The 23,280-nt window shown below is 40.7% G+C and overlaps 1 protein-coding gene across 7 annotated transcripts in view; it reads left to right on the forward strand.

Annotated features, from left to right (window-relative positions):
• SGSM2 (small G protein signaling modulator 2) overlaps positions 1-23,280 on the forward strand; it is a 50,647-nt gene that overhangs the window by 24,573 nt on the left and 2,794 nt on the right. Inside the window, exons 5-23 of one of the 7 annotated variants that reach the window (XM_072353174.1) lie at positions 1,175-1,242; positions 1,743-1,888; positions 2,287-2,421; positions 3,179-3,303; positions 4,650-4,717; positions 6,452-6,615; positions 7,174-7,303; positions 8,734-8,868; positions 12,245-12,395; positions 12,912-12,976; positions 13,425-13,570; positions 13,946-14,074; positions 15,648-15,845; positions 16,871-17,275; positions 18,105-18,229; positions 20,211-20,293; positions 20,776-20,885; positions 21,848-21,944; positions 22,402-22,569. In XM_072353174.1, coding sequence (XP_072209275.1) covers positions 1,175-1,242; positions 1,743-1,888; positions 2,287-2,421; positions 3,179-3,303; positions 4,650-4,717; positions 6,452-6,615; positions 7,174-7,303; positions 8,734-8,868; positions 12,245-12,395; positions 12,912-12,976; positions 13,425-13,570; positions 13,946-14,074; positions 15,648-15,845; positions 16,871-17,275; positions 18,105-18,229; positions 20,211-20,293; positions 20,776-20,885; positions 21,848-21,944; positions 22,402-22,569 — 2,648 coding nt within the window. The remainder of the gene's footprint in view (positions 1-1,174; positions 1,243-1,742; positions 1,889-2,286; positions 2,422-3,178; positions 3,304-4,649; positions 4,718-6,451; positions 6,616-7,173; positions 7,304-8,733; positions 8,869-12,244; positions 12,396-12,911; positions 12,977-13,424; positions 13,571-13,945; positions 14,075-15,647; positions 15,846-16,870; positions 17,276-18,104; positions 18,230-20,210; positions 20,294-20,775; positions 20,886-21,847; positions 21,945-22,401; positions 22,570-23,280) is intronic. The other 6 variants (XM_072353170.1, XM_072353169.1, XM_072353171.1 and 3 more) reach the window with 6 other exon arrangements.

The raw sequence follows: 23,280 nt of genomic DNA on the forward strand, positions 1-23,280 counted from the left end.
AATTGTTATTTGTCTCCATATTGCATTAGCGTCTAAAGCCTCAAATCAATATACTGGGTAAACACACCTAGCAAAAGGCAAGCTCCTTCCTCTCAAGCTCAGTGTCAAAAATAGATGAGGCAAAATGTTTATACTGAGAGGAAGTCACTTACTTGAGATTATACAGCTGATGAATGGAAGAATATGGATCAAAAGTAGGGGTGGTGGTAATGTTATTAAATATAAAAGTTTGGAGGGCACACACACAGAATCACACACAGAATTTTTCAGGTTGGAAAAGACCTAGATCATCTAGTCCAACCATTACCAATACTTCCCAGCTAAACCATATTCCTCAATGCAACATCCAAACGTTTCTTGAACACTCCCATGGTCGGTGACTCTACCACCTCCCTGGGCAGTGCATTCCAATGCCTGACTACCCTTTCTGAGAATAAATACTTCCTAATGTCCAGCCTGAACCAGCACATTTATTGAACTGATTGTTCTATACTTCCTTTATGCTCCATGGAGATCTAGTCAATGTTATTGATTGTGTTTAGGAAATTAATACTAAAGCAAGTGTCTAAAGTAGGCCAAATTAATTTCTTTATAACTTTATTGCAATATATTTTAACTTAAAGAATGGTTAGAGAATAATGTAGATTGAAAAACCCTTCAGGGTCACCAAGTCCAACCATCACACCAACCTACTAAATAAGTTCCATCACTAAACCATGTCCCAGAGCACCTGAGTTTAGGACGTGCCTTGTAGTAAAAGCTGTCTACATACTTGAAAACCTCATGCACCAATTCTTCTTTGGGGATCATGAGCCAATCAAGCTGCATTAGAGCTTTTAGAAGAGATACATGCATCAGCAATTAGCAACTGCTTTTCCTCTACTATCTAGTTCAGGAAGGGATGAATTTTGGATTCCTTTGGTCTCAATTTCTGGTGGTTTAGGTAGGTGGTTTGCTTATTTGCCCATTGTGTGAGAATGTGCGTTTGATAATCACAGCTAAATTCTTGTTGCTGAAATCTGTTTTGCATTAGAACTGTGTTGTTATCTATCTTGCTTTCTTTGGCTTATTTTCTGATAAGCAGTAACATGATAGTTTGGCAGTCAGTTAAGTAATACTACTGGCATAGTAAACAGCTGGTGTTTTTAACTTGGGTCTAATCTTTTATTTCTAGTAAATATTATGAAAAAGAAGCTTTACTAGCAGATCCTGTTTGTGGCCCAATACTTGCTTCCCTTCTAGGTGAGTTCTTGCAAAGTTACTTCTTATCCTAAAGAAAATAAATTGCTTCTTAAGCCATTTTATATTATAATTGTACAAAGGGTGATTTTTATCTCTAGCACGTGGTATGAGTAACTATAATAGAGCAATAGAGGAGATGGTGTTTGTTGCATTCAAGAACACTAGAAACTAGTACTGTTAATTACTGGTTAGATCAGAGGACAGAATGGAAATGGCTTTTTACAGAATGCTTGCAAGCAGATTGGAACTGTAAATGCTTCTGTGGCAGGGTATTGTATACTAGAGGAATATCTTTATGCAGCCGTAGATAACAGGACCTGATATGTTATTATGCATATTGTCTATATAGTTGGCTGGCTGATCCCTGTAGGATCATTAAGCAATCATTAATAATTCATCTGTTTTGAGAAGCAAATCCCACTTTCAGTACTTGGCCAGCAGTATAAGATTTAGTAGGTTTGCAGACAGGCTCATGTTTGTCTCCTGGGCTCCTTTCTTAGTTGGACCATGTGCACTGGAGTACACCAAGCTGAAAACAGCTGATCACTACTGGACAGACCCTTCAGCAGATGAGCTTGTTCAGCGACATCGTATTCATGGAGTCCATGGCCGCCAAGATTCACCTTCAAAGCGCCCAGCACTAGGAGTAGGTATTTTCTGTGCAGCTGTTTCAAAGTTTCAAAGCACAAGACAATAAAAATATCTCAGAAGGAAGATATCTGAATTTTAAATGCTCTTTCTTTTTTTCTTCAGTAATGGAGCCTTTATCACACACTAAAAGTTCATTTGGGCCCAGATACACTATTAAGAAAAGTTTGAGATCCAGGGCTAAATTGCATGGCCTTTAATGTGTGTTATTTGACCACATAGTTCACAAGAAGTGAGCTGTATTGGCCAGGGATGAGGAAGAGCCCGCATAACTTCTGCAAGGTTTCTTGGATCCAGAAATTCCAGTACAGAAGCTGGTTTGAATGGAGCTGTGGTAGAGCTATTCCCATTCTGCGTGATCTGCCTTGACTGTTTCTGTTTGTGTGTACATGGTAGATCCGGAAACGACATTCAAGTGGAAGCACATCAGAAGATCGCTTTGCTGCTTCAGCAAGAGAATATGTGGAGTCTTTGCACCAGAATTCCAGAACGCATCTCCTATATGGGAAAAACAATGTCTTAGTCCAGCCGGTAAGTACACTGAGTTTTCTGAGTTTTAGGCCCATACACACAGCTGCTGCGTGTCTGTGACTTGAGAAGCTGGGGAGCAGTGACCTTCCATCGTGGTCACAGAAATTTTAAGGGACCAATTTTATAATATCAAGGGACCTGATGGGATTCATTTTGAACTGCAGAGGGAATTAGCAGATGTTATATCTGGACTCATCTTAACTGTTTACCAAAAGTCATGGGAGTTGGGGAATGTTCCTGCTGACTGGAAGCTACCCAGTGTTATACCAATCTACAAAGAGGGCATGAGAGGAGGACCTGGAAAACTACAGACCTCTTGATTTAACCTCAGTCCCTGGAGAAGTTATGGAGATTATCCTGGGGGACACTGCAAGGCAATTAAAGAACAAAACAATTATCATAGTTGATTTGGAGAGCTTGTAAGGAATTGGTGAATGGTGGGTTTCATCATAACATAATATCTATTGTGAACAAGGCTGATAGTTCTTAGTTCAGTATCTTCTTGCTTCCAGCAAGGATATTTCAGTGCTCCATCTCTGTGTTGTGTTATTACTTGCATTCATTCTTGTTAGTTGCACTCAAGATTTAAATGTGTGGATGACAGAGTTGTGGAGGATTTGGATGTTGAAGTGTAATTAGGCCAGATGAAAATAGTCTGGCATGTACAGAATGTGACCAAGTGCACAAACAAGAGGAGGAAAAGAAAAAAATTGTGTGTACACTTGAATCACCTTTTTCTGTTTATTTCTGCAAACAGAAGGACGATTTGGAGGCAATTCCAGGATATCTCTCACTTCACCAGTCGGTGGACAGTTTGACATTAAAATGGACTCCAAATCAGCTAATGAATGGAACCCTTGGAGATTCAGAGCTGGAAAAAAGGTAGTCACTGCATTCAGAAGAGGATTGGAAACATTTGTGGTGTTTATTTCCTTGCATATTGGCAATAATGGCATAAGTGTAACAAAACTGATATAATTGAAGGGCTTCGGAACAATGCACTTGTTGAGGTGTCAGGCAGCTCAGGTTCTGTTTGAATGTTTTGTAGTGCAGTTTGTCTTAAAATGACAAAACAGAAAAGAAACAGAGGTGCAGATGAGGTCCTCACATATGAGCCCTTAGTGGAGTCTAAATACTAAATCTAAATCTATTGGAATGAATATGGACCCTGCAGGGGATCTCTGAATGTTACTTATAAATATGTGTCACTTTATATGTGATAAAACTCGAGATTAACTGACTGATTGTCAAATGAGCTTCAAAAAAATCACTTAGCGTGGTTGTTAAACAACAACAGCAGTAATCACTGGTTTATTCCAGAATATTTATTCTAGAGTCCCCTGGATTACTGAGCAATACAGTAATAATATACATCACAAATGGGGTATACCAGACAAAGTAAGTTGGACATAAGGCCTTTTTAGGTGGAAAACAAAGCCTGCTTCTCCAGGTATTTTGGAGAAGGGATTGACGCTACCTTCCATCATTATAGTTCTTCCTTCAGAAAGTTAGAAATCACTTGACAAGCAAATGGCCACTGTCAGCCTCAAAGGAGAGATCTGTAATGTCATTCTTTTTCATTAGTTATTCTTCTATTATGGCATTCTATTTCTATGGGAAGATAGGTGAAGTCTTGAACCAGGTAGGTATGTCTCCTCAGGGGATGCTTCCTTCAGCCTCAGAACAGTGCTCTCTAATGCTTGATCCATCCCATTCTTTTTTCTTTTCTTTTTAAAATAATGTATATTTTTAATAGAGCTTTGCTGAAGCCCACTGCCATTGCTTTTGATGCTAAATTGTATAGCTACTTCTCAGAAAAGTTCAGAGCTGTTTCTGGTGTTTAATCTGTAAGCTTGAGCCCCAGCAATAATGTGTGCAAGACATAAGTGAACTTGCTGTCCTGAAACCCAGCTACAATCCCACCATAAAGTCTGTGTCCTGTGCATTTTAATGTTAACGAGAACATTGTTCTGACCTGGGGAGGAGGGAATGGGAAGGGGGCACGAAAAAGGCCATACTGAACAGACTGGTGCCAGGTGTAGCTACTGTGGAGTACTAGTTCCTTGTGTTGTTTTTTTTTAACTTGACTATTGATTTACCTCAATTAGTCAGATTTAGTAGCAGTTTTTAACTTAGCAAAGTCTTTTTATTGCATGCTTGGAACTGCAGGCACTCCTCAATGTAGAAAAAAAAAAAAAATTGTCTTGCACTTTTTCTTTTCCTGTTAGCATTTACTGGGACTACGCATTAATAGTGCCACTCAGCCAGATCGTCTGTATTCACTGCCATCAACAACGTAAGCATAAAACTTCTCATGAGGGTACCCCCAAAGCCTCTGGCTGCCAGATTAATGTTAATGCTGCTGATAACTGCTACCATTTTATATGGTGCCTGTTAGGGATTTAATGCAAAAGGAGGCTGACCATTTTTCTTCTTCAGATGTCTTGACTGAAAACCTGGTAAGATCTTCCCTGCCTAACAACGCTCCAGTTGTCACTTGCTTTCTTTGTTGTTCTTTCTATTCCCTTTGTTGTTTCCTGAGTCATCTGTGCAGAGCAGTACTTCTGGGAAACTGTCAGCAGCAGTTATTAAACATAGATATGTTGGTTCTGTAAGCATGAGCCTCATGAGCCTCAATCCATGGACCATTACAAGACGAGAGGGGGGAAAAAAGCAACTTCTGTCAGTGGGATTGTCAGCCTCTGTGGAAATGTAGTGCTTGTAACACAGCCACCATTTGCCCATCGAGTTCTGACCAGCCTATCCTGCTCGTTTTAGAAAGAGGGGGGTCTGAAGAAAACATCTCTCCCATTGTTTTCCTTACCATGAGCTCTAGGTCAAAATCACAGAGCAAAGAATGAACATACAGAATTTATTTTTTACTGAGATTTGAATTGTGGTTGGACTAAAGGACCTTTAGAACTAGGAGCCTATTTTAAAAGACATGTATGCTTTAAAATATGTGAATGGGAAAGCCACTTGAATGATCACTTTCCCTCTGTGCCATTAACACAACCAGTTACACCATACCAGCCCAGGCTTATGGGTGTTAAAACCTGGAGTCCTAGCTAGAGGACTTGTTCCGGTCTGTTTTCCTCACTTGAATTACTGTTTCCAGAACGTTTTGTGCCTGCCCAGGATCTCAGTGGCCGATAAGATGCCTCACTGCTTTGCGGCAGTTTCTTAGATAAGAGGGAGTCAGATGACAGACATGAAATATGACATCCTTTGCTCTTGTTCATTGAGAAGGCTGTTTCAGCAACAGGTGCCAGGTGTATACACAACATGATTTTTGTTGTTTGCATAAGATGACAGACACTTGGTGGTCCTGCCACAGCACCTACCTACCTACCAGACTGGAACTTGCACAGCCATGCTATGGAACACCACCTGCTCTTGAGACATCTCCCCTTTACCAGGTGCCTCTAGATGCCATAGTGGGAGAAATACCAGAGGTAAAAGTTTCAAAAGCACTCTGTTGAGTTATGTTCCTCATTCATTATATTTTGAAAATGAAATAAAGAATCTAATTCACTTACGTGCTTTTGAAAATTGTACTCAAAATTCAGATTATTATGCATAAAAGAATACCCAAAGCAGGTTTCATTATTTGTGCTAAGTTTGTAGTGGCAATGGAATAGAGAAGAGTTGACAAAAGTGAGTATGACTTGCTAATTCTCACAAGAAAAAAAGCTTCTTGTTATATACATTAGGCTAGTTTTCATTCTAAATTATGTGTACTTTGTCAGCTTATGCCATACACCAGATACTTACTTAGTCCTTTATTATTTATTTTATTAATGTTCAGAATCACTTTAATGTTTCTGCATGAGACCCGTCACAGTTTGTTGTATCCTAAGCTTCTTTAGGACGAAAAGACTGAGGTCACCTATGTTATACTGTGACTTAGAAGTTTATTTATCTACTTAGAGGTGGAGAGGTGGTCACAAATAAAACTTACTTAGAAGGTAAGAGCAACAAATAGACATTATGATCTAACAGTGTGGGTTTTCCTTGTCCTCCTTTGCAGGAGAAAGCAGATGGACATTAGTCTTAGTGAGTCAGGATGGAACTCAGAAGCCTCCACTGCACTTCCCCCAGGGAGGTCACCTCCTTGCGTTTCTTTCCTGTCTGGAAAATGGTCTTCTGCCTCATGGTCAGCTGGAACCACCACTTTGGTCCCAACAGGGCAAGGTACTGCCTTTTCTGATGAGCTGTTTGTGTTAGGGCTGATCTTACAGTTTGTGTGCAACAGTGCCCTGCTCCACAGAGTCCAAGCATTATTTTAAAGCACATGAAAATCAAAATGGAAAGCAAAAAACCTCCATTTAGTCCAGTTTGATTCTCATTAAGATTGTCCTAAAAGTTTGTTTATACCATCATTGCCACATTGAGCATTGAACTGGAGTCTTCTGTCTTATTAAAGTACAATAAGTGAGATAGATTAGTTGCAGGCTGTAGGGACTGAGTCTCCAATGGTCTGGGATATACTTGCTGTCAGGGACCTGGATTACTGAAAAAGCTGGTGCCCACCTTCTATGGGTTGCAAGAAAAGGTTGTGTTTTAAGCACAGAGAAAAGCTGCATTTAGTACTCATAAAGCCACCTTCTGTCTGTCATTCTAGCGTTGTTTTCTCCCAACATAGAAAGCTTATTTTTAAGACTTCAGATGCCAAAAATCCAAAGTATTTACTTTGTTGTACTCTGTTAGTATTTGGTAGTTGAATGAATATGAGATCGTTATTTTCTCTAGGGTAAGGTATTTCCAAAGCTCCGAAAACGGAACAGCAACAAATCAGTGGACTTAGAGGAAATGTCAGCTGAAGACACTTCTACAGACTACGTGTTCAGAATTATCTATCCAGGACATAAGCACGATAACAGTAAGTGCCTTTGTTGTGCTTTGTTTAAAAACAAAAAACAAAATACATCTAAGAAAACCTGTTCTTTAGGAGACAGGGAGTGGTAATGGGAAAATCTACCACAAAGTTATACTGACTGATAACCGTGATCTACAGGTACAGCTAACTGTACGTCTCCTTAACAAAGTTAAAGTTGTTATCGTCAAGGAAACGGAGTGGAGGTGGGAAATGTTACATTTACTCTGTGTTTCTCAGAGGAAGTTTTCAAAATACTCCCCTGGGCTTGGAAACTGAGTCCAAAATATTTTTTTTACTATCCAGGAGTATTTTGGTCCTGAAGTGAGGATATTTTAATTGGCCATGCTGCTTGCTCATAATGTTTCTATTAGGGGAAAAAAAAAAAATTTAAAAATGAAGCAAAAACACCATAAAAACATCTTAAAATACCCCAAAGAGTTCCCTGGGTTGAGTTTACCTGGCTTGGAAGCAAGAATTTAACTAACGGTGGATAAATAAATGCCCTTCTGAGGATACAATGAATTTCCAAGCACCAAACCACCTCATGTCATCAGTGAATACAAATTCCTTACATGCAAGAAGGCATTTGAGCTTGTTCTCTAACGGCTCTCACTTCTCTTAGCAAAAAAAACCTAAACAAACAAAAAACCCCAAGAATTTCCCAGGAAGATAAAACCCTAACGTTTACAGGGAATTTGGATTTATTGGGACTTAACTGCAGCTAAGAAAGCAGAAGTCTCAACTGTGAACCCTCCTCACCCCATGGGACTGAACCACAATGGCAGTCATGCTTTATTAGGGCATCTGACTTTGACACAGGTAAGTTTGTGTGCTCACACACTAGCAAAAGCATCTTCTCCATTTGTCTGAATCGAGGGGACTGCAGATTCTGTGGGTACTTTTAGCACAGACCTGCCTATTGAAGGCAGGGCAGAGCTAGCTTCTGCCACAGGCTTCCTTGGAAGTATGTATGCCTGTACCCCGCGTGTTTGTAGTGCCAGACAGAACTGGGAGCAGACTGTGTCCTGCCCAGATGCATCTGGCATGGGTATGAGAGTGGAAAAGAGGAGTCCATAGTATGGATGTGGTATGGTGGAGGGGAGCTGGCTGGAGCTTTGAATTCCCATGGAGTTTTGCTAAAGAGCATGCTTGCCTACTGCAGGCTGGCACTGGGACCTTCCTCCAATGCCATGATTTGACATATGTGCCCTGGGAACAGCCTATGCACAATCAGAAGCTAGCCTGTGTTTGGTGGAGCATGCTATTTTTCTGTAAGAACTTCATTTTTCATACCCGCTCACACAGGAGCTTATGCCCTCAAGAAGAGGGCAGGATTCAAACCCTTTGTCTTTGCTGAACGTGTCCTTTTGAGCTTTCCCACAAAATCGAGTTCTCTCTTCTTATGCTCCTCTTTCACTATTTTCTTTGAGCAGTAACTATTAACTACCACCACTTAGCTGCCAGCCGCTCTGCCTCTGTTGACGATGATGAGGAGGAGGAAGATAAGCTACACGCAATGCTATCAATGATCTGCTCTCGGAACCTCACAGCTCCTAATAGGATGAAAGGTTTTTATCCTCCTCCCTCTGTGTCCCAGAGCTCTATTACAGCTCGTTCCACTGATGCATACAACAGTGTTGGCATTATTACTGGGCAAAACATTTCACTCGTGCCTTGAGATCCAGAGATTGTCTCTGCAGAGAGGCTGGGAATGTGCTCAGACCCTATGGGAAGTGGAAACAGCAGCATCTTCCCTCTGATGAGCATTTGTGCTGCTGAACAAACTGATCTTCTCTCTTTCCAGAGGCTTTCTGCCCTGCCTTCATAATGGCTGGATGCTAGAGCGTGTTCTCATGGGAGGAGGGATCATTTTTCATATAAAGCATAACAAACTGGGTAGGGCAGCCTCATACAGAGGATCAGAGACACACCATTACAATACTGTGGCTTGTACTGAGCCAAGTCAGAAATGGAGAGAGTCTTTGCAGACAGAATAGGGAGAACAGAAGTGTAGAGAGTTACAGTGTGATCCCCAGGATGGTACAAGCATGTGTAACTCTGCAAGGTAGTAGAAGCATGCAGAGAAGATTGGAGATGGATGCTTTTTTGTGGTTGGGGGCTTTCATTCCATTTCTTCCATTTGTAGACTAGGTGGTTTCAGGTGATAAGCTGCAAGATTCTTCCCTCCAAAACTTTGTCATCTCATTCTTTTCCTAAAGCTGTTCATAAGACATATTAAGTTGACATTTACAAGAAGTGTAGGCATTAACAAGCATCCAGGATGTAGTACTGTGTACTGTAGTACTGTGGTTCTGGAGACTTAAAAAGCCCTTGTTTCCTCAAAGGAGGAGGCTGAATAGTGTATAAAATCCATTCCCAAGGCCAAAGGCCTCCCGCATAGCTGCAATTCTAAAGCATGTAATTGTTCAAAGAGCAATTGTTCAGATGTCATCCAGGCCAGTCCACTAGTTCATGTGAAGTCTTTTCCCTTCTCTAGGCTTACCAGTGACTGCACAGCTTCAATGCCACCAGACTTCTGGCCTTGGTACCTCTTGAGTGCGCGTGCCAAATCCAGCATGCTCCTGTTATAATCAAAAACAAAAGCTGCTACCTTTTGCTGTTCAATGGAATTTATCAGCAAGAACAGAAAGTTCTCTGTTATCAGGCTATAAAGTAGCTGTCAGAAGTTGGGCAAATGCAGAAGTAGGAAGGAGAGCAACTATTTGCAAATTTGGTTCTTTTCTGTATTTTTAATTCATTGTTAGCATGTGCTGGGGTTTCGGGGGTTTTTGTGTTTGTTTTTTTTTTTCCTGATGTTTGTTCCCTCACAAAACCACAGTATATCTGGAGTCAAGATAAGACACCCACACTGTTAAATAGCAGTGAGTTTAGTTCTAAATGATTGCCCTGGTGTGGTGGAACCACCTTTAGGAGACTGTAACTGCTTGCATCTGTACAGTGTAAGTTTTGTTTAGATAGGATATGAATCTGTATGCAGAGAGATTCTCCTGGTAGGTCACCCCCATGTATATCCCAAGAGAATAACTCTTAGCAGCCAATAAAGCCCAACCCAAGTTGACAGAGATTTCTTGAGAGGTTTGCATGGGAAGAAACTCCAATATATGTTGCTTTCCTTGAAGAAAGATGCTGTTTTGTATCTTAATTGATCACTTCTGGATGTGAGTGATAACAGAAAGGAAGGTCTGATGCTACCATGTACAATGATAAGAGGCTAATGCTGTGACCTAAAACAGAAGAAGCACAATTTAGTCATTAGTCAGTCCATGGCAATTTTAAGTCGTCCTACTCAAATGGCTGTCAGATAACTGCTTTTTTTTGTTTGTTTTTAGTCTTAAAGGTGAGGGTGTAGTAGGATTGTGTCTGCTATTTGAGTAGTGATTCTTGCTGAAATAGACTGGAATGACTGTTGTCTGTCCAGCAAGATCCCTTTTAAATAATGACAACGCTGTTGTAGCAGGTTTGCTGGCCATTTGCTTTTACGTTTTGCAACATGCTCAACTTTTGCATGTAGCTGAAGTTACGGATAATACCACTACAGTTAAGTAAAAGATGCTGTTCACTCTAATTCTTCATTAATTCTGGTACCTTTCATCTGAATCTTTAGGTTCTGTGGGGTTCTTTTCTTTGTTCTCTAAGATACATATATCTATAAATTAAAGCTGGAAAAACCCACTTATTTTTTTTGTCTGTAGAGGGGATGCAAAAAATGATCTAAAAATGTTTGCCCAATCATTTTCATTTGAGCCAAATGAGAAGCTGCAATAAATACTGGGTCGTTCAGCTCCTTCCTGAAGAATTAAGGTGAAGAGCATTTTTTCATCACACTTTGTTTTGTGAAGTGAAATTATACATGACTGCTTCCGCATGAGCCTGTGCTTTTTCTGTTAACAAATGGTTTTACTCCCATTTCTTCCTCACCTATGCCCACTTTTTAATAGGCAGTACTAAAATGCTTTCTGCTACCTTGATGTAAAATGCATGAGATGGTTTGGATTTGCCCCTACCACCCAACAAATGTATGTCTGAAAAGCACGGCCCAGGGGACTGGATTTTGCTTACAAATGTTAATTCAGTGGCATACAGTATTATGGTATTTGCCTTAATTTTAATCACGGGTGAGCTGAAAGGCCAGTTATTTATTTATTTGTCATAAAACAAGAAAACCGCAAGCTCAAATGCCCACTGGAAAAGGTGAAGAGCTGAAGCCAAGTTTTATAAAGGCAACTGGTGATTTTTTTGGTGTCTGTTGCCTCACTGAAGCTGGTTTAGAAAGCAGATGGATTTGGTGATGACTCTAGAAGCTGCAGTGTACCATTGTATATTTTCCTGCAGAGCGTCGTGTAAACACATTATTGATTTTGGTAGGGCTTGAACTATCCTTCTGTGCTGGATACTATAGGATCTGGTTCTAAATGGGGGGGAAAGAAGCATCTTCTGAAAGTACCCAAATCAATCAGTTTTTATTTCTTTTTATGTTTAAACTTCCACTCTAGCTGGACTAGCGGTTGCATGGCCGATTTGAGGAATTGCAAAATGAAATTCTAAGACCCGAATTAAATAGAAGATCAGGCCAGATGATCTCTTCTAGCTATAAATAACATTAGCATTGCACAGGAACCAGTTTTAGTTGTTAATGCAGCACCCGCTTCTGCTGTCTTGAAATATGGACTGGGATGTGTGCATGGGCAAAAAAGGAGCAATTGTGAAGGGACTGGCCTCGAGTGAACGTGCACAGCATGCAGCTGGTTTTAGGTTAAAGTGAGAGCAGTATTTCTGAGGTAACTAAGATGGTGCTCTCCCCTTTTTGGAATCAAGGTTCAAAGCCTGCTGAGAGGTAAAGCATGAAGCCGTCAGGATACACAGAAGGCAGAAAGATGAGTAAGAGATGATGGCCTGCTCTTTTGTTTCTTTTTTTTACCCTAGACACCAGCGACATGATAGAAATGCAAGGCTTTGGGGCAAACTTGCTTTCATGGCAGCTGGAGCACTGTAGCCAAGGCTCCTCATGCATCTCCTGTTCAACAGGCAGCTCTCCCTACGATATACCCAGCTGTTGCAGTTGCATCCATGACAGGTAAGCAAACTGTGCAGGGAGTTCAACTGGAAAAACTTGTGCCACAGTTAAAAGCAGCGTTGTTTTATTGATTTCTGCAACAGAGATGACAGATAACAGTTTATCAGCTTTCAAATAATTTCTGACCCAAAAAGATGGAGTTATATAGCAAGAAACTTAGTTTATTGAAACTAAGCTAATAAGTTAGACTCTCATTTTGATAGAAAAATTGCAATGTGTTTTTTTTGTATGTAGTTTTATGTAATTCAACTCTAGAAATATGGTATTTAATAAGTAATTAGCAACTGTAACAAAGGGCAACAACTCATCTAGTTGGACAAAGACCTGTACAATGCACCAAAGCAGCTGTAGCTAAAGGCTTTCTAGTTGTTGTTGCTCTTCTAGTTGTTGTTCCTTAGCTAAATAAATCTTAGTGCAATGAAATAATCCCCATGTGAAGATCATGGAGATCAACATAAAGATCACAGTGATTTGTGTTCCTGTGACCTATCATGTTCCCATAATGTGTCTCCACAGAACTCCATTAAAGATGCTGTGTGAAAGCATGAAGAGGCAAATCGTTTCCAGAGCCTTTTATGGGTGTAAGTAAAGCTTCTTAGATCCAGACCTTGTGAGACTCATATGCTTACCTAGAAAACATGCAATATGTGTTTTAAAAAGGAGTCAAGACACAAATTTATTGAGTCAGATCAGCTCAGGACACTGCATCAATTGTAACACAACCATTGTAGCTTTGTAACTCAATTATTTGTAAGTCTTAATGTAGCAATGGGAGAAGTGATGCTTAGTGAAGACAGAACGTAACTTTACGTTGCTGTATAATAAATACTATTTGGGTTTTACTTGTCTGCGTAAGACTGATTTAATCTTTGGCTCCATTGCAGTTCTTCAGTTTTATACAGTACAAAAGCAAGTTTATTTCAGGTAGGAATATTAGTGGCAAATTTAAAATGTCACAGCTCAGTCCTGAAGAGGCAGATGATACTATATAGATTGGTTTGTAAAAGTTTACCTCCTCCCCAATCACAGGGCTTGCCTACTGCCGTCATTTATCAACAGTGCGAACGCATCTGTCTGCCCTGGTGAACCACACAATCATCCCACCTGACAAGCCATCCAGTGCTGCAGGAGGTCTGACCAAAGAGGTCTGGAGCAAGTACCAGAAGGACAGAAAAGTAAGTCACAGAATACCTTTATGATGATTAAACTAGCTCAAATGTGCTGATGTGGTGAGCATGGTATCCCTTAGAATTGTGTGCAGGAAGTATTAAAGGTGCTTCCTGGTCTTCCCAGGATGACTTCTCATAAAAGGCAGTCATTTTTTCCCTCTTTTATCTTTTGCTTCTCTGATGACGGCAGAGATATTGATGAAATCTAAAGCAATTGATCTCATGATTACTCTAATCTATTAAAATTAGATTGTTTTCATAAGAGACACAGAAACTTTATTAGACATGGCTGTGTTTCGCTGTCTCTGTAGTTGGAATTGACCATATATGAGCACGCCTGAAGAAAATAAAGATGTATTATTTTTCTCCTAACTGCTGCAGAATTACAAGGAGCTGGAACTGCTAAGAAAAGTTTATTATGGTGGAGTACATCATGACATTCGAAAGGAAGTATGGCCATTCTTGTTAGGTCACTATAAATTTGGCATGGCCAAAAAAGAAATGGACCAGGTAAGTACAAATTTCTGGGGATTAGAATAACAAGTTTTGTTTTCTAAATAACTACAGTGTTAGCTTTTATTACTGTTTAATATTCTGAAGGCAATATGCTACTGAAAACACGAGTGACAGGTTAATTTGAAATAACTGCTCTGTCTACAAGGTACTGTGTCTGTCTGCTTGGACTTCAGTTGGAGCTGTCTGAATTGACAAGATGGGAATCAAAGCACAGCTCGTGGTTCATAGAGCACATAGAGCTTCATAGAGCACGTGCATTAATACAGCTAGAACATGAGAGATTTGACAAGAAGAGCTAAATACCTGAGTCAGTTTGTAAAAAGGAATTACCATAAATTTTGAATGACATGTTGCGAGGCATAAATAATTGAACTGCAGAATACAGGTCCTATAGGCAGCTATTTCCCCTGAATTTGTTCCATACTAGTACAGGGGTGCTTCAAGCCTTATCTGAAATTCCTGTGGTCTATTCAACACCAGTAATAAGTGATAGCAATAACTGATTCCTCAAAGAAGTGTACTGTTGGATGCTAAATAAAGCATACAGTTGAATCTGAGAGTCTATTAAATGAAAAAGAAGGGAACAGTCAGCACATTCGGGAATCTTTTCACACCCTTAACTGAAGTGATGGGTGATTGATCACCTTTGCCTCCTGATGGTATTTTTGCAGTCCATCAGCATTTGAGAGACTCCAAAGCATGGCTGTCTTCCAGCCTTCCACTAACAGTTGTATTTTGTGATGTGTGACTCTGCAGCTACCTCAGGTGACAAGAAGCCTGCAGCTCTTGGCATGAATCCTCTGGTAGCTACTCCAACCAGTAGAGCCTGAGTCAACTCTCAACAGTGGTTTCTCTTCAGCTCTTGACAAACAACAGAATAGTGAAATTACGACATGTCCCTTAAATTTCCTAAGGGGGATTCTGCCTTTGTATTTCAGCAGAAGCCAGCGGTGGCAAAGAACAGTTTTATTACTATGGGAACCAGAGTGGTTGGGTCTGACTATGTGTAGTGTACTATGCTATATGAGCAGGGATCTCTGCTATTCGGGACTCTGTTCCAGCATGTAATTCTGTGCAAGCTGGTGTCAACAAACCTGTGACCTGGAATTCATTGCAAGATCTGTGTTAGAGGTAGAATAGAGGAGGGAAAAAAAAGAAAAAAAAAAAGGGAAACAGAGATATTGGGAATAATCCAACTAAAGCCAGCTATTGCTCCATCAGATTGCATCTGACCTGTGTGTGAGGTTTCACATGGAAGTCAGTGACATCTTTAGCTCTTCCCTGAATATTGAAGTGCTGTTGAGAGCAGATACGGGTACTTATATTAATCTTTTCTGGCATTTTCAGTGGTAGTTTATTGCCTTCAGTAAATATCCAGCTGTCTTTCCTTTGCAAGAACTTACTGTTCCTGTCATTGCATTTTCAAGTTATTTCTGCTCTATCAAGAAGGATTCAGGACCCTTTAAGGCTGTTTGAGATATTACATTTGCTTTAGTTCTCCCCTTCTTGCTTCTGTTTGTTTTTAATGCCATCTTTCCAGGAGGACCAGCATTTCAGTATCTATCAGTCTGTCTGTCCACAGGTGGATGAAGAGATTGCTCTCCGATATGAGAAGGTTATGGCTGAGTGGAAGGCTTGTGAGGTCATTGTAAAGCAGCGAGAGAAGGAATCACATTCTGCCACACTGGCCAAGTTTTCTTCAGGCAGCAGCATTGACAGCCATGTCCAACGGCTGATTCACAGGGACTCCACGATCAGCAATGATGTAAGTGTCCCTTCCCAGAACTTGTATGTTGCAGGGTGCGTCTGTGGTGGGAGCTAACGTGCACAGCACACAGATTATCAGTCTGGAGCTGCTTAAATCCTATATGGAACTTAAAGCAGTAGCTTGTCCACGATACAGCAAAGAGCAGGTTTGTATTTTGGGTAATCTACAGCTGTTCTTAAGCAGAGCCTTCCTAAGGGGCGTTAAGGTTCACCTACTACAGGTTCTTCTCTCAGCAGTGGAGTAGCCTTCTAGATCTCTTATTTGTGGGTCTTATTTGTTGTGAATTTTTCTGCTGCTATTGAAGCATATTTTTGATTCTGTCCTGTACCTGATTGAGAAGCTGAGTGTAATTTTATTTTGGTAGAAGGGATCTTAGTCAATTTAGGTAAAGATGCTAAACAGTAGAAAGGCAGACTTGAGTTTACACCTTGGAGAAGAACCAAGAAAGGGGTTTCTTAATTGTAGTCATATTGTTGGAAAGGAGAGCAGGTGTGTCTGTGCCAAAAGCATCTCTGGGCATTTGCTACTTAGGTAGACTTGAAATAGTTACCTGGTACTTATATGTTGAAATAGTGACCTGATAAGTGATTTCACTAAGGCAAGAGAGAATAGGCTGTGAGGTAAGGTATTTGCATTGCAACTGAGGCCTGAGATATGTTGGTCCCCTTCAATGATAACTTAGAATGGCCACAAGCTTTTCGAGTTGGTGTTGCAAGTAGTGAAGCTTTACTGCTTTACAAGGTTTTTCTAATTGAGGATTGTGAAAGAGGAGACATCATTGTAGGAGACAGACGCAAGGTCATAAATTGGTATTATTTTTAGACTTACAGTTTCAGTATAAAGACTGAAGAGTTCTGAACTCTTGCATGTGTGGAAGCTCTACTATTTTTTGATCTTGTTCACTAGAGTAATGAAGTTATTTCGCCACTGTGGTTGGAGAGTCGTTTGATATGTTAATGTTCACTTCTCTCTTCTCCTCTGCTTTACCTGAAACTTTTTCCCCTTTCCTCATCCACCTTAAGGTCTTTATATCTGTAGATGAAACAGATTCAGCAGAACAAGACTCAAAATGTCAAGAAGACCCTACTTTCACTGTGGTATCTGCTGACACACCAGCAGCAGTAGCTGCTGTAGAGCAGCAGTCTGTAGAGTTTGACTCCCCTGACTCTGGGTTGCCATCCTCACGGAACTACTCTGTGGCCTCAGGCATCTTGTCCAGTATTGATGATGGGCAGAGTGTCTCCTTTGAAGATGGGGCTGAGGAAGAGACCAGCAGTGACGTGGAAAGGACTGATCCAGAAATAGCACCTATGCAGAAAGCCAAGTCAGCTGTACTACAGCCTCAGGACTCAGTAGCAGAAGAGCAGCTGTGTTCCCAGGTGGATTATTTAATGGATGTTGCTTCTGTCTGTGCTGCATCTTACACAGTAAGTCACAACTTACATGCGATCACCTCCCTTTTTATGGCAAGCACTTATATTGGATTTCAGATAGGATTTAATATTAAGTCTCAAACTAGAACTGCAGGTGGTGGGAGGATAACTGAGGAGCTTTGCATCCTGATATTTTCATCTAGATTTTGAGATAAATTGTAAGACAGCTAAGAAATTTGTCTTTCTTTGAGTGGAACAGGAAGGAAAGAATGTGGTACAGATCCAGTAGCTAAAAATTTTGATGGAGGATAGGACACCAATTTTAAGATTTCAGTGTCTCCCGTCATTGAACTAAAAGGGAAATCCCCATTTAATCAACTAAACAACCTACATCTAAAGACTCCACCATCTCTATCGGCATCACTGACAGATTAGTAGTTGAGGTTTTGTTTCTGTTTATTCTTGGAGCTGTTGAACATAACCCTTTGTAAAGAGCACAGGCTTGGGCCACTTATCAGTGAACTTATGTGCACTGTACTGTATTTCAGATTTTTAGTTTTTTATGGTAATTGAGTAGTAAGTTCAGTGCTCTCCAAAATCCAAAGTACAATTTTACTTTTTCTGGTTTGTTGATTCTTAGAGTGAATCTGAATCTGGGACTGTTCTAAGCTCAGTCTATCACCACTGATGATGGATATTCTCCTCCTTAGTGCCACTAAGGCAGTCATCAGTTGGAGTCAAGTTGGAGAAAAAAAGTCATGAATTCTGCTACAGCTCCACGCTCCCTGCTTATCATCGCTCTCTAAATGAAATCTGTCTAAAAGTGATATAACAGCCTGCATCTCACTGAACAGTAGATCTAACTTAAACTTTTCTCTTATAGATAGAATTACTGGATGCTGTTGCCTTAAATTTGCACAGAATTGATAAAGATGTCCAGAGATGTGACCGGAATTACTGGTATTTTACTGCTGATAATCTGGAAAAGCTCCGCAATGTTATGTGCAGGTAGGACAGCTTGTAAACTGAATTGATTCTCACATGTCTGTCATAAACTATAAAATATAATAATGTGTAAATAATCTAACTTATGAATTTAGAAGAACTTGAAAGAAGAAGGAACAGTAAGTTAGAAAGTATAGGTGCAATAGATGGCTTAAGTTGGAAATGCAGACTTGAGAAATGTTGTTTCTACTTTAAGAGACAGACCCCAGAGCCCATCAGCCACTTTGGACTGTTTTCTTAATGTACTTTGGTTTCCTACTCATGCAGTAATATATCCATGCTGTACTGGGGTTCAATGGAGATGAACGGATGCAGTGTTGAGGGATATCTACTGGAATAAACAGGATGAAGGTCTTCAGATCAAACTTTATCAAAGTGTTTGACCGCTAAGACCAGCTGGAATCAACAGAAAACTAGTTTCACTAATAGGCATGCAAATTGTCATGAAGGCTGTTCAACTGAACATGCTTAAAGCAGAATGTGTCATAGACTTTAACTCCTGGAAAAGATAGATTCCACTTAGCACAGAATCCACTTAGAATACAAAAAAAAAAAACAAAACCAGAACAGCACAAGTCATCATTTTATGATTTTTGGTTATTGGTATTCCACATCATAGCACCATGTAGTGCAGTGGGAGTTGAAGAATTAATGCCACAGTTCTGGGTACTTGGTTCTCAGAAGAGGTCTTGGAGAACTGAGGACAGCCAATGTCACTCCGGTCTTCAAAAAGGGCAAGAAGGAAGATCCAGGTAATTATAGGCCAGTCAGCCTCACCTCTGTCCCAGGGAAGGTGATGGAACAGCTTGTGCTGGATGCCATCTCCAGACAACTGGGAGTAAAGGAGGTTATCAGGAGTACTCAGCATGGGTTCACCAAGGGGAGGTCATGCTCGACCAACCTGGTGGCCTTTTATGAAGATGTCACTCACTGGGTGGACAGGGGGAGAGTGGTAGATGTAGTCTACCTTGATTTCAGTAAGGCTTTTCATACAGTCCCCCATGACATCCTTATAACAAAGCTGAGGAAGTATGGGATAGATGAGTGGATGGTGAAGTGGATCGAGAACTGGCTGACTGGCAGAGTGCAGAGGGTTGTCGTTGGCAGTGCGGTGTCCAGCTGGAGGCCTGTGACTAGCAGTGTCCCCCAGGGGTCTGTACTGGGTCTGGTCTTGTTCAACATCTTCATCAACAACCTTGATGAGGGGATAGTGACCACCCTCAGCAAGTTTGCTGATGACACGAAGCTGAGATATTCAAGACTCGCCTGGACACCTACCTGTGTGACGTGGTGTAGGGAGCCTGCTTTGGCAGGGGGGTTGGACTCAATAATCTCTAGAGGTCCTTTCCAACCCCTACAATTCTGTGATTCTGTGAAGAAAAACTACATACTATATACCCCAGAGGACTTTGTGTTATTTGTGTCTCCATTTTTCATTCAGGGGGAAAGATAAATGCCATCCACAAAACACTTTCCCTCCCCTTTTTGATCTCTGCAGTGTGTGAGCTCCCCAGATTGTTTCGCCTCAGCATTAGAGTAAGGCCTTCAGCTTTTGGACACTCTCTCATTTTATTTGATTTATTGGCTTCAGTTCCAATTATATTGTATTATGTTGTGCTATCTTGCATTCCAGTATCTTATTTAGTAAATTAGTTTGTTTCTCTTCAGATCATTGTCGCTGCTTTGCTTTTAGGTCCATCTGTCTACCCTTTTTCCCTTTACTGATGAGAGTCTTCTAGCTTTTCATAGCAAATACCTACTGTGACAGTCCGCGTTACAGGAGACAGGAGTACCATCATTTTGTACTAATAAGTTGGAAAAACTGAATTGTCAGAAAAACTCTAAACCTTAACATTGTTTTTGTCAAACATGACATTTCCAAAAGGAGTTGGATCTTACATGCAAGACAAAGTCTTGAGATGAAGGCACAGCAAGAGGAGTTTTTTTAAATCCTATGATCTCTTGTGCTTTTTTCTTTCTACAGTTATGTTTGGGAGCACCTAGAAGTTGGTTATGTCCAAGGCATGTGTGACCTCCTGGCTCCTTTGATGGTTATACTTGACAATGGTAGGAAAGGTTTTCTTTTGAAACGTATTGGTATCTTTTGGGAGACCTCCTTATAATTGCTGTTTTAGAGGCTGTATGTTTTAAGTTAGGCTAGCTTATTGGGAAGAACATACCTAATGCTCTTACCTGCATTTTCAATAGGTGAGGTTGTTTCTGAAATGACAGTCACGAGTATATCAGGGATTTCCTGCTTAATGACCAACTTCCAGATTAAATTTTACTAGATTTTCAAAGCAGCTGTGTTCCTGCAGCAGCTGAAGATGGAAACTTAACCTCAAGCTATGTTGTTTTGAAGCATAACTAAGAAAAGTGGTCCAGATTCAGCTACTGTCTTCCATTTCATCCAAGTACTGATGATGGGGCCAGGAAGCAGCGAGGGGAAAGCCTTTTTTTCTTTTTTGCACTGTGCATTACTTTGGATCAAAGAAGTCAGAAGACTTGCAGCAGTTAAGTGTTCTGCATTATATGCATTGTATCTGCAGATCAACTGGCTTACAGCTGCTTCAGCCACCTGATGAAGAGGATGAGCCAAAACTTCCCCAATGGAGGTGCTATGGACACACACTTCGCCAACATGCGGTCTCTAATCCAAGTGAGTCTTTCTGAATCCTATTTAAATGAAGTTGAGATTGTTTCAGAGGCTCAGAACTGCCATGATAACATAGTGAAGGGCAGGACCTCCACTGATGGGTTCCTAGCCACCTGGTACTTCAGAGCTGGGGAAGATGCTTATGCACCCCCAAACTGATTTCCTGCTTCTTAGGGGGCAGCAGTTGCTGTCCCAATTGCTGTCCCAATAAAGAGTATGTATTACAGCAGGTCAGTTCAGGTTAACTTGACAGAACAAACTCCTCAAATTTCTGTCTCCATTACACCAGCTACACCATGGAATGGCTCACCTTTGTGGTGCAGTCCAGCTCCAGACGAAGTCAGGGAGTCACATTAATATCCATTCCTACATTTCTCTTCCAAAAGCAAATGCTGCTATTTGTGAAAAACAAACAAAAAGTATTACAGATTTATAGGCTATAGCTGTATTTGTGTTCACACAATGTGCTTACTGAATGTTTTCTGGTTGTAAGAATTATCTGGATAAGCCATTATTTGGTTTTGTAAGTGGTAATCTAAAAAAAAAAATAAATTATATTTATATGTAAAGTGAATGCAGAGATCCAGTTAATAAAGAAAAGGGTCAGGATGGAAAACACAAGCAGCAAACAAACACAACTGCAACATTTCTGTTGAGCAGCAAAAGCAAGACAAGCAAGAGGATGCCACCCTCATTATCCAGCAACCCTTAGGGTTGCATCAGTGAGAAATGACTACATTTATTTTTCACATTTAAGACATCTGTGAGACAGTTGGCATGTTTGGGCAGCTACACCACTGGCGTTTTACAAGCGCATAATGAAAGGCAGATTTGTGCAAGGCAGCTGCTAAGAATAACTATAGGATCAGGTGATAGAGAGCAGCACAAGATTTCACCAACCTCTAACACCTCTGGACTTGGCTACTTTCAGACAAGATACCAACATCTGATGTTTTACATGTTAGATTCTAGACTCGGAGCTTTTTGAACTGATGCATCAGAACGGGGATTACACTCACTTTTACTTCTGCTATCGCTGGTTCCTGCTTGACTTTAAAAGAGGTAATAATGTTTTATTCCTATGGAGTTATGCAAAACTGAACAGACCTATGTCTGGCTGTAGCAAAATGTTTTTACAAGGGGCAGCTCAGTAGCTCTTGGACTTTTCTGAGTATGTACTTTGTGTACTAGAAGGACCTCTGCTATGCATTCAGATTGACAGCCTGTCATGGAGCCCTAACTACAGCAAGTGGGCCCACCTGTGCTACCACATGTGTACTGCAGTTTGGCATCTTTTGGGGGTTAAGTCACACCACTACATCTACGATCTTTTTAAATTTTCAGTTGCCATACTTGCATTAATAACGGAGTTGGTTGAAGGAGAAAGGGAGAGGGAAAAGGAGGAGTCGTCACATACAATTATTTTCTGTTTAAGGCCTGAAAGACATCACAGTGGGGGGTGGGGAGAAATGGTCAATTTGAATAATCAGATGCTCTTGTAATGTTTATTCCCATTCAGAATTGTTGTACGAGGATGTATTTACAGTGTGGGAAGTAATTTGGGCAGCAAAGCACATCTCTTCAGAACATTTTGTCCTTTTCATTGCCTTAGCACTTGTGGAAGTTTACCGAGAGATTATCCGTGATAACAACATGGACTTCACTGATATCATCAAGTTTTTTAATGGTAAGAGACATATTTCAAGAAAGACGTTGCAATAAACAGCAGCTATCCACAGTCTGCTGCTTCTCCCTTACCCTGACAAACCAGCTGCAGTTGTTCCCTGGCCTTGCTGTCCCTGTTCATTTTAAGCTGAGAATCTCTCACCTCTTCAGTCACATTGCTTTCCATGTGCATGAAGAGCTCAGATTTTCATGTACTTGCTGAAGATCCAACCTGCCCCACAATCAGAAGTGCCTCAGTTTTCCTAAAAACAAACTGAGCAACAAGAATCACATGTATTGTGATCTATCAGGAGCTGCTATCACTTCCCAATTTTACTTTTAGTAGGACTACTTAGCCACATTGCTCCAGGTAAAAGAAGCCATTCTTAAATGTGTTGTCGCTTGCAGAAGGTCCTGCAGAAGTCCTTTCCTGGAGAGACATCTCTTGATCAAGTTGGGTTCTGGTCCTGCAGCTTTATGGCTTTTAGAGTCCAGGAGAGCTGCTCCCAGGCATGGGTTGATACTGACCTCCCATTCCTGTTCTGTGGACTGTGATTTTTTGCAGCATGAGAACTGACACCTGAAGGATCAGCTCCTAATGCCAGGACCTGTGGCACAAAGGGATTAATTCACTTACTTATCTTTAATTCTAAAAACCTAGACCACTGCCAATACTTTTGTTCTGGTGCTTATGTTACACTAATTAATCAGTGCTATTAATCAGTGCTAACAT

The sequence above is a fragment of the Excalfactoria chinensis genome, chromosome 19 (assembly GCF_039878825.1).
Source record: "Excalfactoria chinensis isolate bCotChi1 chromosome 19, bCotChi1.hap2, whole genome shotgun sequence".
Taxonomy (NCBI): Eukaryota; Metazoa; Chordata; class Aves; order Galliformes; family Phasianidae; genus Excalfactoria; species Excalfactoria chinensis.